The 13,576-nt window shown below is 39.0% G+C and overlaps 2 protein-coding genes across 3 annotated transcripts; one reads left to right on the top strand and one right to left on the bottom strand.

Annotated features, from left to right (window-relative positions):
• Positions 1-43: 43 nt before the first annotated feature.
• Positions 44-8,788, bottom strand: usp16 (ubiquitin specific peptidase 16). Of its 2 annotated transcripts, none has more exons than XM_058634969.1 (17): positions 8,607-8,788; positions 8,312-8,378; positions 8,026-8,222; positions 7,604-7,707; positions 5,469-5,581; positions 5,144-5,385; positions 4,951-5,046; positions 4,719-4,849; positions 4,538-4,625; positions 3,873-3,954; positions 3,702-3,793; positions 3,564-3,617; positions 3,312-3,476; positions 2,558-3,206; positions 2,142-2,341; positions 1,889-2,036; positions 44-1,026 (listed from the first exon to the last, which is right to left on the bottom strand). In XM_058634969.1, the coding sequence occupies exons 2-17, from the start codon at positions 8,370-8,372 to the stop codon at positions 908-910; spliced, it is 2,541 nt and encodes an 846-aa protein (XP_058490952.1). In that variant the 5' UTR covers positions 8,373-8,378; positions 8,607-8,788; the 3' UTR covers positions 44-907. The 2 variants fall into 2 exon arrangements, with proteins under 2 accessions (XP_058490952.1, XP_058490951.1); XM_058634968.1 differs by having other exon boundaries at positions 8,576-8,788.
• A 53-nt stretch (positions 8,789-8,841) lies between these two features.
• rwdd2b (RWD domain containing 2B) lies at positions 8,842-11,360 on the top strand. The gene is made up of 4 exons (XM_058634202.1): positions 8,842-9,229; positions 9,310-9,377; positions 9,746-10,111; positions 10,554-11,360. The coding sequence occupies exons 1-4, from the start codon at positions 9,017-9,019 to the stop codon at positions 10,804-10,806; spliced, it is 900 nt and encodes a 299-aa protein (XP_058490185.1). The 5' UTR covers positions 8,842-9,016; the 3' UTR covers positions 10,807-11,360.
• The last annotated feature ends 2,216 nt before the right edge of the window (positions 11,361-13,576 follow it).

A 13,576-nucleotide genomic window follows, 5' to 3' on the forward strand; every position in this document is an offset into this window, starting at 1 on the left:
TGCTCAGAGCCAAACGCGTCAGAAAAACACAACATCAGCAGAAGAGGGTCTTTTGGGAGCATTCCCGTCTTTATTGTGTTAAAAAGTAACATATAAATATTTTATTGAATAAATCAATTTCGATTTATATTCTGAAATTGGTAAATCAATTATCACAATATCTTAAATGTGAATCTCGACTTCCAGGCCCCACCTTGTCCCATGAGTGATAGACAAATACATCTGTTCTGTGTGGGACCTAAAATACTTATATAATAAAATTGTTAACCTTGTCCATAATTAGTTTAAAAGTTCAGTGTGTAACACACAGGAGGGTGTAATTGCATAAATGCAATAAAATACTAATAAGTATATTTGTAAACAAAACATTTATTGAGGGGGGGTTTCTTAAAATAAGCCCTTCACATGTACTTTTGTGGAGGGCCTTGTTTAATAGAGGCTTCCATTTTTGTTTCTATGGCAACCCAAACCATTAGTAATAATAATAATAATAATAATGCAATAACAAACCATTATTGCCATGAAAATGAAAAAAGAAAATCCTTTCCAATATGTGAAGGCCACCATGATTCCCTGACACATGGAAAAGAGGAGTCTTCTGTTTGTTAAAAGATGCAGTCACATCTAATTCTTACACACTGGGCCTTTAATACCTCACCTTGTCCTATTACTACAAGTGTGAGATACATACAGTTGTTCTTTTTGGGACCTGGAAAACCATCAAACACAAAAGTGATGAAAATGTCAGCATTGTCAAACGTCCATTGTGTATAATCAGTTTAATGTCATCACACCCCAGTTTCAGTCACTGATAAAACAGGCGGTTGGTCGACATCCATGGAAGCTGAGGCAACAGCGGGAGAGGGTTGGCTTGTTAAGATTTCCTGAGTAGTGAGGTATATTTTTATTAGAGGATCCTTTCATAGAAGAGGAGGTAGGCTTGACAACTCTGGACTTTGCTCTCGCTCACAGGCGTAACGCTGGTGTCGCTGATGTGAAACCAGGATCCACTGGATGGATCTCTTCCTGCAGGCAAGTTATGAGTTAGTGGAGTTGTGTGAGGTATTAACACATGGAGGTCACCAAATATGTCAATGATTACATGAACCAGTGTGGGATCTGGACACTTGTTCTCACTGAAAACATGGTTGCCAGCAGGGACAGAAGGAAAAACACATTTTAGCCACTTAATAAAACACTTACGTCATACAATCTATGGTTGCTGAAGTCTTTAATAACCTCAGAATATGTTCTCCACTTTTTATTTAATTTACACATCCTGTTTAGGCTTACCACTCATTCCCCACACTAAAATCAATTGAGAAAATCAAGTACTTTACATCAAGGCACACAGGAGTTGTTCATCTATGGCTGCATCCTGCATTAAGTCCTAATGTCTTATTTTGTGCCTTTGTTGTTTGAAATTCTTTGTTCAGATTTACCCAACAGACACACATTTACCAAGAGAGGCAGCAGCCAGCCAGCTGTTCTCGTGTCACCAAAATACACATTGTCTCAAATGGATTTTGGTGCAGGGAAGAGCAGTTTACAAACATCTGTTTCCAGCCAGAAAAGCCTGTCTCATGACAAGATAAAGCAGCAAACATATTCTTATGATATTTTACACTTAAGCATGTGTAGATTATATCAACATGATCCTTTTAAGCTGCTCTAAGTGGTTTTGTTGAGTGTATTTTTCTTCTGTCATTGTGGGCAGCCATGTTATCAGTGACAGCAGGTGTCTGGTTCCCAGGCTGGTTCACAGAAATGGGAGCAAAGCTGGCAAAGTCAGTGTTGTGTCTATGCCCCATAAAACCATACCTTAAAATAACTTCCACTATCACCAAATAAGCAGTTATCCTAATGGTCTTCACATGAGTAGACCTACCTTCGACTGAAAGCCCATTGGTTGTGGATTTGGGGCACTCAGGTCGAACTTTCACGTAGGCTGTGTAGTGACCGGACCTCATTGTTCCACTGTGCTCCACAATACCATACAGACTGTACACAATCTGAGAGTCTCCTTCTGTCATGTTCTGTAAAGGTTGAAATGTTTTGTTAGTGTTCAGACTAAAAAAATGGTATCCAAAATGATACATTTAGCCTTGTAAGAATGCTAGATAATAAAAGCTGATATTTACCTTGCATTTAACGCCACAGAAAGGAGCGAGATCCAGTATCAGGGGGAATTGGACATGTCTGTTCACCTTACAAATACTGTACCCAATCAATATAACTGCTGTTACCTGTTGAAATCTCTTTAAATGAAGGGTAAGCACTGGTGGAGGAGAGGAGATCAACATTTGCTTCAAGGCATCTGTGTAGACGTTCTTCTTGGATCCTTAACAAAGCACAATTAAAGATGTCAAACTGTATTTATCCATAAAAGGCAAGTGAGTCACTCTGAGAAACAGGTTTCATATACAGTATATTATTAGCATATTAACAGTAGGGGAAATATGTACATGGAGCACTTAGCACTTTGAGGTTTGTTGTTCAAATGTAAAGTGCAATACAAATAAAATCTATTATTATTATGGAGAGCAATTGTACATACCCGCAGCTTTGTCTTTGTTCCCTTGTCGTTTAGTGCAAGTGACACACAGCAGGCTGTTGGTCTGTGTGAGCGTTTCCACCTCTGTGAACTGAAATAGACATGACTGTACTGAACACTCCTGTTTCTCTGGGGATGTTCTCGTGGCCAGAGCTTGGAAGGCCAATTCTGGATCCTGGTTTACTACAGTGTACTCTTTACTCTCCAGTGGCTCATCGTCAGTTTCCTCACTCTGTTCCACAGAGTCGGAATCCTCTATGAAGGCATTGTCAAGAGTAACTTTCTCCATCTCATTCACCAGCTGTGCCTCATCTTCTCCCTCCTGCTCCATGTCATTGTTTAAGAGGCTGTCCTTTGAGTCCTGCTCATTTGATAAGACTGTGAAACGGTTGTTGACGGTTTCTGAATTGACATCCTCTTCAATTTCTTTCTCACCCTGGTCAGTGTCCAGGTTCTGTGCACCCTGATTAGCACTTGGTGAAGAGTTTCCTTCACTCGATAAGACTCCTTCATTTGTCTCACTCTCACCATTTTTCTCTACATCTGCATCTGAATCTGCAGAAGGATCGGTCTGTTCATCCTCTGCATTGCTCGGAGTTGCCAGAGTGTCCAGAGTGACCCTGCCCTCAAACTTCTGCTGCCTCTTTTGATGCTGCAAAAAGGAGAAGGATACTATTTAGTTTATTCCGCACATTTATTCAACACCTCTGCAAAACAGAGACAAGTGAACTCACTTTGTGTATATTCACTGAAGTACCTTTGCTTGCTTCTTTGCCTGCTTCTTGGCTTTCTTCTGCTGGTACTTGCTACCTCCTCCAACAGAAGCGTCCTCATTTCCATTGGTCAGAGGGCTGTTTCTCCCATCCTGGCTTGACTCGCTAGTCCTCTGGATTACTTTTTTCTGGTTCTTCTTTCTATATGTCTGTACGAAGTAGGCATAAGAGGGCACATGCAATTAGGTCATATATCATGCAAATAAGTAACCGAATGAAATGGTTAAGTACCTTACCTCATCAGAAACAGGAAGAGAGAGATCCAAAAACATTTCTGTGACGACAGAAACCTGTAAGTACAAAGTAGGAGCCATTAAGTCTCACACTGATGTGACACTGGCAGGTTATGTTCATGTTTTGACAGCAACACTTACCGTTTCACACTGCTGACACATTATAGTGCTCGTCGTCTCCCCTCCAAACACTTGGTCCACAAAGTTTTTTGGAGACGAGTGTTTTTCATACTCTGAAATCAGAACTTCAGAAATCAACAATACTTTCTTAACCTTACTACAACGGGTTTGATTCATACCTGAGCTACTCACCCTTAACTAATGTCTTCAGCTGTTCTCCCTCTGTGCTTTTCCTTGACTGTTTCAATGCCTCCATGATCCCTGAGCTCACTCTCTGAAGAGATAAACACAATCTTTAGAGATGTGGAGAATACACATGAACTGTTTGACAAACATTTGCATCGAGGATGTTACTGTTAATAACTCTGCTCTTATAAAGCCTGTGGGGCTGACAGAAAATTACTCTTTAATTCCATTTAAATTCTGAATGAGCAAAAGTAAAGTATCCAATTTCCCTCTGGAGACCAACAACATATTTTGATTCTGATATAAAACATTTTCTGTACATTAATTACTTCAGCCTCGTTACACTAACCGACTTCAATCTGATAAATTATGAGCGTAGCTTTGCAAGAAAAAGGTAAATCTTTATGGGTTCTGAATAAGAAATCAACGTTAACGTTTGGGAATAAATTACAGTATGAAAAACTTGCAGCCAGTGAGCCTGACTAAGAAATCTTTATGTACAGCGCAAGGTATTTGCTGCTGTGCTATTCCACAGTTCAGATAATGAACTTCATAACCTGCAAAAAAATTAATCAATAAAAAAAAAAAACAACTGCATACACTGCTACATTATACATTTTAAGAGTAAATCCTTTATCAATGTGATTTATAGAGAGTTTTTTTAAACTGACTTTGATCTCTTCAGCACGCATCCCATCCAGAAGGTAGCGTAGCAGCTCTTGGCTGTCTTGCTGCTGGAACCCTTTGAATCTGGCAGCTCTGTAGAAACGGAAATGAATGAATGACACTTAATGTAGTGATGACAGAAGTGATGTTTTCCAAGTTACGCTCCCAATAGGAAGCCGTGCTTACTTTTTACAGACTTGTGTAAACAACTCCCGAGGTGTTACCACACCCTTCTTTGTTTCCAGGATCTCATTGAGTAGTTGACACATAGCCACAGTCAGAGATCCAGGGTGTTCTAAATGCACTACAACAGGCTCCTGCAATCAAAATTAAAGTCCATGAGTAACACTGGTTGCATAACTGCATATTAGATACAATTATTTACTTTTTTTTTCAGTAAAGTATAAAAGCAGCACACCAAATCTGAGGAGGCACCAGGATTAATGTCAATTTTCATGTTCTCTCCTGTCACTTTGTTGAGAGTTTGCCTTAGGAGCTGCGTTTGAGAGAGATTCTGAAAAAGACAATGGGAACAATGATATTAACTCAAAATTATCCTTTAATACATTTTTACTAAAAAAAATAGTCACATATAAAAGGTCTAGTCCTACCTGAATGACTGCATTAAAGAAACAAGTGTTTCCCAGGTTACTCAGCCCTTTTACTGAAACGCCACTTTTGTCTTCAGTTTTGCTCGAATTCTGTGATTTCCCAACACTCTCCTTCTTGGGGTTTTTCTTATGGTCGTTCTTGATTTCTTTGATTTCTTTGTTCTCCTTGTCCTCACTTTCATCTGCATTTACAGTCACAGTCTTTTGCTCAACTTCCATTGAGACGTCTTCCTCTTTCACTCCTAATAAAACATTTAAAAGGTAGACATGTTATAGAAGTGTAATTCCCAAAATTATATTTTCAATTTCAAAATTGTATACCTACTTTTCTGTGGTCTCTTAATAGAATCTGCAGTGGTCTGCTTTTTTAAATTGGTCACCAGCTGAGCCAAATGTCCAGTTTTGGAGTACTGGACTTCCTCATCACATATGTAGCACCTGCAGGGTTGACAACACATGACAAAGCAAACATATTTCTATTAAGACACAATGTGCACTGGTATCAGGACATTTTTTGGGGGAAATTATTATTTGAATTACTTGTCACAAGTTCAAGTTATATGACATCTGGAATCTCGCTGTAGACCGATATGATAGAATGTGGCACAAAATAGACCTGGACAGGGGTTTAAAAAACCCCACATTACTTAGTTTTGAGTGTACAGTTAGCTGTCCAGCACACCGACCTGTGAACTAACCAGGGAATAAGGGTTTGGGTCAGGGAGGTGAAAGAGAACCAAAAAGAAACTCCTATGGAACTTAAAAAGTCCTCTGCAGTGATTGTAGAGTCTGTTGGAAGTACGACCATCTCAGCAGCACTTACATAAATCAGACCTTCAGGGTAGAGTGTCTAGACACAGACCACTTAAAAAGCATATGGCAGTCCAGCTTGCCGTATGCCAAATTGCATTTTAAGCACTTTGAAAGCGTGAGGAAGAATATCCTCTAGGCTGATGAGAAACAAAAGTTAACCATGTGGGCAGAACTCCAAGCAATATACCTGGTGAACACCAGGCAGTGCTCACCTCATCACCTGGCTAATATCATCCCTACAGTGAAGCCTGGCAGTGACAGCAGTGTGATATGGAGGCACTTTTCAGCAGTAATAACTGGGAGATAAGTTGGAATTGAAGGATAGACTAATGCAGTCAAATATAGTGAGATTATGTTTCAGAGTGCACCTTTTAACTTTTAGCTTATCTATGACCTGAAGCGAAGAACATCTCCCTGGCTGTCTTTGAGGACTAAAGCCCAGTCAAAATCCTGACTTCTAAAGACTTGGACTCTCTTCAAGCCTGGTATCAACATCCACCCCAAGAGATCCAACCACAAAAAGGACAGTGTTAAGTACGTCAGGCATTAAAATGAGTGACCACATGGGATTGGAGCTCACATGCATAGGCTGTATGCAAAAACACATGGCATAATGTCTAATGAGGAGAACATATCATGTTTTTAACAAGTCTGATTGTACAGATGCATCTGATATCAATGTGTTTTTATGCATTTGTCTCCAAACCATCTCCAAATTATGACCCTGTTCAGACCTGACATTAATTAATTAATATTCATTCTTTGTGATCTGATCATAGCCAGATAAAAGACCTAAGCAGCCCCAAGGATTCCTCTGATTTGGACAAAAAACTACATTAGGAGGTGGTTTGAGGACGCATTCGTCCAAGTTACTGAGCTGCATGAATGCAATCCACCCTCAGGACGGGTAAAGGACCGCCTACTCAGCTGACGTGATTTGATCACCAGTTGTTTCACAGCATTATATCTCTAATCAGCACTCATACATATATTCATTTATTTGCAGCCTCCACCATAATATTAACACTGATTGCCATATAATTTTCTTTTTCTAATGGTTAAAACTTTTTTCAGCAGAAGAGATTTGATTCTCTCAGCTCCTCTCGCCTCTTTTTTCTCTAACTACATCACTTAGACACACACACACACAACTACACTGACAGTGGGCACATCTGTACAATTCATGGTTGTTTTGATCTTGTCAACAGTCATGACGTCAGCGTGCCATGTATTTAAATAAAGGGTGGGGAAGCCCAGATATGATGTTATGTGGTCGCAGGAGACATATTCCGGACACATTTTAATGCCTGGTGCAAACAGTTGTACTTAGTGTGACCCAGTTGTGATCAGACCACCAGAGGACTGATGTGACTAACAGGTCTGAACAGGGTATAATCATTCAGGAAAATCTGAGGAAATATGTTAATTCAGGCAAAACAGACCTGAATTAATACTTGAATACTTAAGTAAATAGGAGATGGTATTTTTTTTGTTTTTGTAAAGATCTTGCTAAACCTAACCTAATAATTTTTCCCTGTGTCCATTTGAAAAAAATTCAAATAAATCTACAACACAAGAGAGTTTGCAGGTAGTAGGTGACTACCATCATATGCTCCCATGTTGAAGGCATTTCATCAACACACTCACCATACACTCCAGTTGTCCATGCTAACCACCAGGCAATGTGGATCTGACCGCGGAGTCTCATAATGTTTGATCGCATGCTGATTCTCACTGTGTCTCCCACATCCCTAGTAGAGGACATTATTTAGTAAAAATATCACTTAACACGTTCCTCTGAATAATAAACAGCAGAGCTGCACAATTAGCCACAAATGAATAAAAATCATGATATAACCATATTATATGTTACATGAAAATTATACAATGTGTGTCAAAACAGCATTATTTTGAAATTCTGCAGTACTGCAAGAATTCACTAGCCCAAATGTCCCACTGACAGACTACAAACACATGTCACAAAAATAATAAAATGATTAGCCCTACCAATTTCTTTCTTTTTTTAACCATATTGTGCAGCTCTTATAGACAATTTGGAATAAACTCACCCTGTGGCCACATTTCAAGCACATCCATACGGTTGCTGTTTCGTTTTCCTCCTCAGAGTCTTGTGGCAGGCTGTTGCTATCATCTTCTTCATTTTCTTCATGCTTACAGTCCTGGCAGCTAACCAATTCAATATTCCCACTGAGTTTCTTTAGAAGAGTTTGTTCTGTCCCCTTCTTTATATGCCTACAGGACGGACCTAACAAGATTTAAAAGGATAATATTAAAAACAGAGAAAGTCTCCCACATGCCTTTCACAACTTGAGAATGATTATTTGCAGAATTTACCTGTCAGGTCAAATTCATCGTCCCCTCTGCTGCTCTTATCTTTCCCTCTTTTCTTTCCCATGTTCACCTGAAGCACAATTCAGGATAAATTGATTTGAGACACAGTAGTCATCTGAGGTAATGTTAGCACTGGCTAATAGCTAAATCCGGATATAATGCTGCATAACACATTTAGGCACCTGGTCACCCAGTGTAAGATTAGTACAATTAACGAGTTAATGTTGCGTTAAAAGAACGAAACTGACATCAGCTCACTCAACTTACTGTCACAAAAGAAAAAAAGAAAAACAAAAACCTTTGCGATGCTCAATACCGCTAACTTTGAGAGGTTACGTATTCTACTCCGGACATTATTTACTTTATTTTTTGATTACACGAGTTAAATAAAAGTGTATAAAAATCGGGTCAATAATACGCGAAAAAAAACTATCACAGCGATGACACATGCAGCCAACAGAGCAGAGGAACAAATCTGTGACGGACGGTGCCACTGTTTCTAGCGCTCGGTGCATCCGTTTCCTGTCTGGTCGCGTAAACCAGTCCGTGCTGAAACAATCATCGATTGCTTGGTTAACGTGGATGTGTGTGTCATTTGTTCTGTGGAAACGACACTTTTTAGACTTTGGACCGAAAATGTGTTAACAGACTATTTATTAAATGTGTAACACTAGTTGCACATTTTAAGAGTGACGCGCTACTGCCAGCATGTCTTACTTGGAATGGGCTGAGTCTCAGCTTGCAGAGATCGAGCTGTTGAGCAGCATGTTTCCCACCCGGGACGAGCTGGAGCTCACAGACCAGCTGGCTGTGGCCGAGCTGAGGGACTACGTTGAGGGCATAGCTTCAGCAGACAGCCCCCCTCCTCTCAGACCCCAGTTTCTCATCAAACAGAAATTTGACACCGCCACTGCTGGCATGGTAACATAACGAGACTGTCCTTGTATGATTTCTGTATAATTATTTCCCCCGACTTTATTTATTTATGTATGTATTTTCAGATGGACGTCATTCTGTCCTGTGCTTATCCATCTGAATATCCCAGTGTGTTACCAGAGATCACAGTCCGGTAAGCCTCTAAATCTATCCACATTATGATCATTATGAAAATGATATAGCAATTTCTCAAAACACAAGTTTAGAAATGGGTTAGGGTTAGGGATGTTTGCACATCAATGCAAAAATCGAACAAAAGCAGCCATATATATATATATATATATATATATATATATATATATATGTATATACATATATATGTATATACATATGTATATATAATTGGGTGTTATATCTGTGATATTACACCTCACAGTTTAATTTGGCTCTTTTGTTTAGTGGTGCAAATGTTAGCTTGGTGCTTCCTCATTTAGAAGTGTTTGATCTCAGCATGAGAACTTCTCTGAATTCCTCTTGTAGCTTTTCTTCTTTGTGCCATAGGTGTTCTGCTCTCAGCAGGGCCCAGCAGACACAGCTCCACACGGCTCTGAATGCCCACCTTACTGAAAACTGCCAGGGGGATGTGTGTGTGCTCTCTGCTGTGGACTGGGTGAAAGACAACATGCAGCTCTTCATTAGCAAGAGTTCATCAGCAGCACCAGCTCCTAAAAAAGAGTCTAGTCCGCAGCCGGAGGAAGTGTTCAGTCGACTGTGGATCTACAGTCATCACATCTACAACAAGACAAAGAGGAAGAACATCTTGGAATGGTCCAAGGAGCTGGGCCTGTCAGGATTCAGCATGCCAGGGAAACCTGGTGTTGTGTGTGTGGAGGGTCCTCAATCTGCCTGTGAAGAGTTCTGGTCCAGGTATCTTCTTCAAGTGTTTTTCACTTATAATAGCAAATAGGGCTGTGACGATTAATCGATAATTATTATAATAACTGTTATGATAAAGTGGTTTTTTTAATAATTAAAACAAGGTCTCTGATGAGTTTTTTTCTGCTCCACATAACAAAGAAATCAGTAAAACTAAATGATTTTGGTTTGTGGATAAAACAAGACTTTTGAAAACATTATCGGATATCTGCAAACATGCCAAGATCCCCGACAGCACTAATGACTAAAATAGTAGTATGAAGAACATTTATGTCCACATCTTCTGTGACAAGAGTATGTGAAAATATTATTTTAATACTACAGAAGAGACTAAATCACCTCTGCTTTTGGGCACAGTGGGAAAAACAAATATCTGAGCTTGGCTGAGTTGCAAGGTGGATAACTTCTCTGAACTTTTCTTCCCATTTCACAGAGTGAAGGTGCTGACTTGGAAGAAGATCATGATTCGACACAGGGAGGATATTCCCCTTGACCGTCACCGTGACGCCGACAGGACTGTGGACAGTATCGAGTCCCTGCGTAAATTCACAGGATTTGAAGAAGCCATGTTTGACCCCCACGGTAACCGAGGTAATCACATGGACCTTGGGCAGCTCTACCAGTTCTTAAATGAGAAAGGCTGCTGTGATGTCTTTCAGTTATATTTTGGCATTGAAGGGAGGTAGTGGGCTAGTAAATATGACATATTTCACCTTGTGCCTGGAAAAACTGTCTGATGTGTTCATTGCTCTTTGAGTTTGTTTTTATTTTTGTCCAACTCACAAACTCACAAACAATACTTTAACAACCCGTTTGTGGAAGTATCTCTGCTGTAAAACGGGACCTCAAAATATAAAAGACAGACATTTCTATGATACCACACACTGATCTTTTTAGTTAATAGGCTTATTTTACCAAAACAAGATGTTTATCTGAGAATTTTCTCAAGGACATCAGCTAAATTTGCAATTTTCAGACTGGATGAGCCACAGATCGCATCTTGCTCTAGGTGCTTCTCTCCTCAAATGGCACCCCTGCGTATTACAGCCAGGCTATTAGAGGATTTTCAGGTCTGATACCACATTAATATTTGGACAACATAGTTAGCAATATGTTGAATATCTCTATATGGCATCTGTTGGTTTTCTCCTCATGAATGATGGATAACGCCATCATGAAAAAGTATTTTTCCAATTTTCTTGGAACTGTTATATTGTGAATAAAATGTGTATTTCACTCAGCCAATTAAAACATGTGGTTATTGAACATGAATCCTATTTTTTATCACCTTAAGACTGTGATGGAAATAAAAACAAAATCCACAGAGACTGTTATGTGCTTGTTTCCCCTCAGTGAGAGGAGTTATATTCAATATATATGGAATTTATTGGCATTTCATATGTAATAGTACAGACACTAGGCCGACACTAAGGATCTTTACATTATACATTTACAGTATACTGTATATTTCAGTGCTGTGGAAAAAGCCTGTTCTTAAAAGTAATCTTTTAAGATATGGCTTATCTATGTACTGTAAATCTTCCTTATTCCTATTTCCTTTACAGTTAATACATAATTGTTTTAGCCATTAAGTAATTTCTATCAATATTTCCAGTTTTATATTCATTTTTATTCATTTTCTACATTGGGTACTTTACAAATCGGTAGAGCGAAACCAATCATTTCATTGTTTCTTTTTGCATTAATCAGACAATAACACTTTGGTTTCCTCATTTGCTGAACTCGAACTAAATTAAACAAGGGACATATTTGTTTGTGTTTTTATCTGTGAGAAGTTACCAATTTAATATAACACTGGAAGTATTTCATTTAACAGTTCCCAGTTAGTTTGCTCGTGCTCCATATGTATGTATATTTGTATGTATATTTATTTTCAATTGCGTCATTGGTAATGAAACAGTAGACACATTGTGACACAAAATCTCCAGCATGCAAAATGATTGTAAAGCTAATTCTCACAAGTTACAGGTACTGGACTGAATTTACATACAGACCTGTTTGGTGTGCATTCACCAGCAGAGGGCAGCATTAATCCAAGTGGGAAAATGAATTTATTATTTATTTGGGTCCTCCTTACACTGCTAAGAAGCAGCTACTCTTCTTTGGTTCCACTCAGAAACCCCATGAAGTACTAGAAAGATACCATGTCTGTGATTAATTAACTAAAGGGATTCAAATGGTTTACATCTGTGGCCTTGCATGTTTCACAACAGAAACAAACTGGCAACTTTTTTTTCCCCCCATTGATTTTAAATCAAATTATGTTGAGATTTCAAGTGTTTATACCAGAGCTGAATAGACATCTGACCAAGTAATGAACATGTGGAGGGTTGCTAATTCTGTTTTGTGTTTGTTGTGAGTTCTTTTGTCGCTTCTGATGTTTTGTGCTTCTTTTTGGTGAAAGTGTTTACCAAGGTTTCTCCACATGTTCCATTACACTTAACATGACTTGAGGATTAGAGGAAACATCATAGGACTTTTCTGTTTGTTTTATCCAGGGGAGCTCAACTCTCAGGTGTATCCGAAATCCTGTCCGTCCCCAAGGACATAATACTGCAATTCAGAACGATCATCTCAATACATTCCCCTGTTCTCCATCTCTAAAGCTGAAAAACACTTGAATCCTATATAACTCAGGTCATATTTTCATTACTGCACAGTGCATGTTCTGTTTCAAGGGATTTCTTTATGTGTTATATATCTTGATAACTGGATTAAACATCCATGATGTCAAAGATGTATTAAGGTCATAAAATGACCATGATGTGTCATCGGAGATTAATTAAAAACACGTTAAATTCAAACACTGGCTTCTGTGGAAACAGTGTTACCTCCATTTCTTCACAGTGTTTATGTAATTTGCTGCCCACAGATGCTGTTTATGTTTTGAGCTTGTGTTTTGGCCTGCTGCGCCACCTACAGTCTACACTTCAGTAACCCTTCCAGTAACATGTTTGTCTCCTTGGATGTCAGTAGAGTTGCTTGAAAAGCGTGAAAGTGTAGTTATGGGTCGGAAATGTCGAATGCTATGTGACCTAAAAGGCCTCACTGTTGCTCTCAAAAAAGGTTTTGAGTGGGGGAAGAAGAAGGAAAAAATAAACGGGGGTCTGCTTTAAAGATGCTTTTGGAGGCGGCTGAAAGTGGAGATGAATCTTGAGATACGTGAAGTTACTGATGTGGATCATTTTCTCTTTCTTTCTCTATGTCTCTCTCATACTATATTATTGCCTCACTGTGATAATTCCCACATTCAATTTTAACAAACGCCCAAGATTAACCACATAAGTTTGATGTTAAAAATAAAGAGATGGTGAGAGTTATGTACTGTTAGTGTAAAAGTAAGCACAGCTCCTTATGTCTGTCTTTTGGAAACTGTCTGGCGGGGAAACCACGCCGGAAACCCCATTTATTCTACACCCAAACAATTAGTGTTTA

This window comes from Solea solea, chromosome 7, assembly GCF_958295425.1.
Source record: "Solea solea chromosome 7, fSolSol10.1, whole genome shotgun sequence".
Taxonomy (NCBI): domain Eukaryota; kingdom Metazoa; phylum Chordata; class Actinopteri; order Pleuronectiformes; family Soleidae; genus Solea; species Solea solea.

Bases quoted from the DNA above. Each gene is read 5' to 3' on its own strand.
- usp16 (XM_058634969.1), bottom strand. From the start codon at position 8,372: ATGGGAAAGAAAAGAGGGAAAGATAAGAGCAGCAGAGGGGACGATGAA. The intron at 3,618-3,701 runs GTAAGTGTTGCT...TTGTACTTACAG, and splicing joins TGTGTCAGCAGTGTGAAACG to GTTTCTGTCGTCACAGAAAT. The intron at 3,477-3,563 runs GTAAGGTACTTA...TACTTCGTACAG, and splicing joins CTCTTCCTGTTTCTGATGAG to ACATATAGAAAGAAGAACCA.
- rwdd2b (XM_058634202.1), top strand. From the start codon at position 9,017: ATGTCTTACTTGGAATGGGCTGAGTCTCAGCTTGCAGAGATCGAGCTG. The intron at 9,230-9,309 runs GTAACATAACGA...ATGTATTTTCAG, and splicing joins ACACCGCCACTGCTGGCATG to ATGGACGTCATTCTGTCCTG. The intron at 9,378-9,745 runs GTAAGCCTCTAA...TTTGTGCCATAG, and splicing joins TTACCAGAGATCACAGTCCG to GTGTTCTGCTCTCAGCAGGG.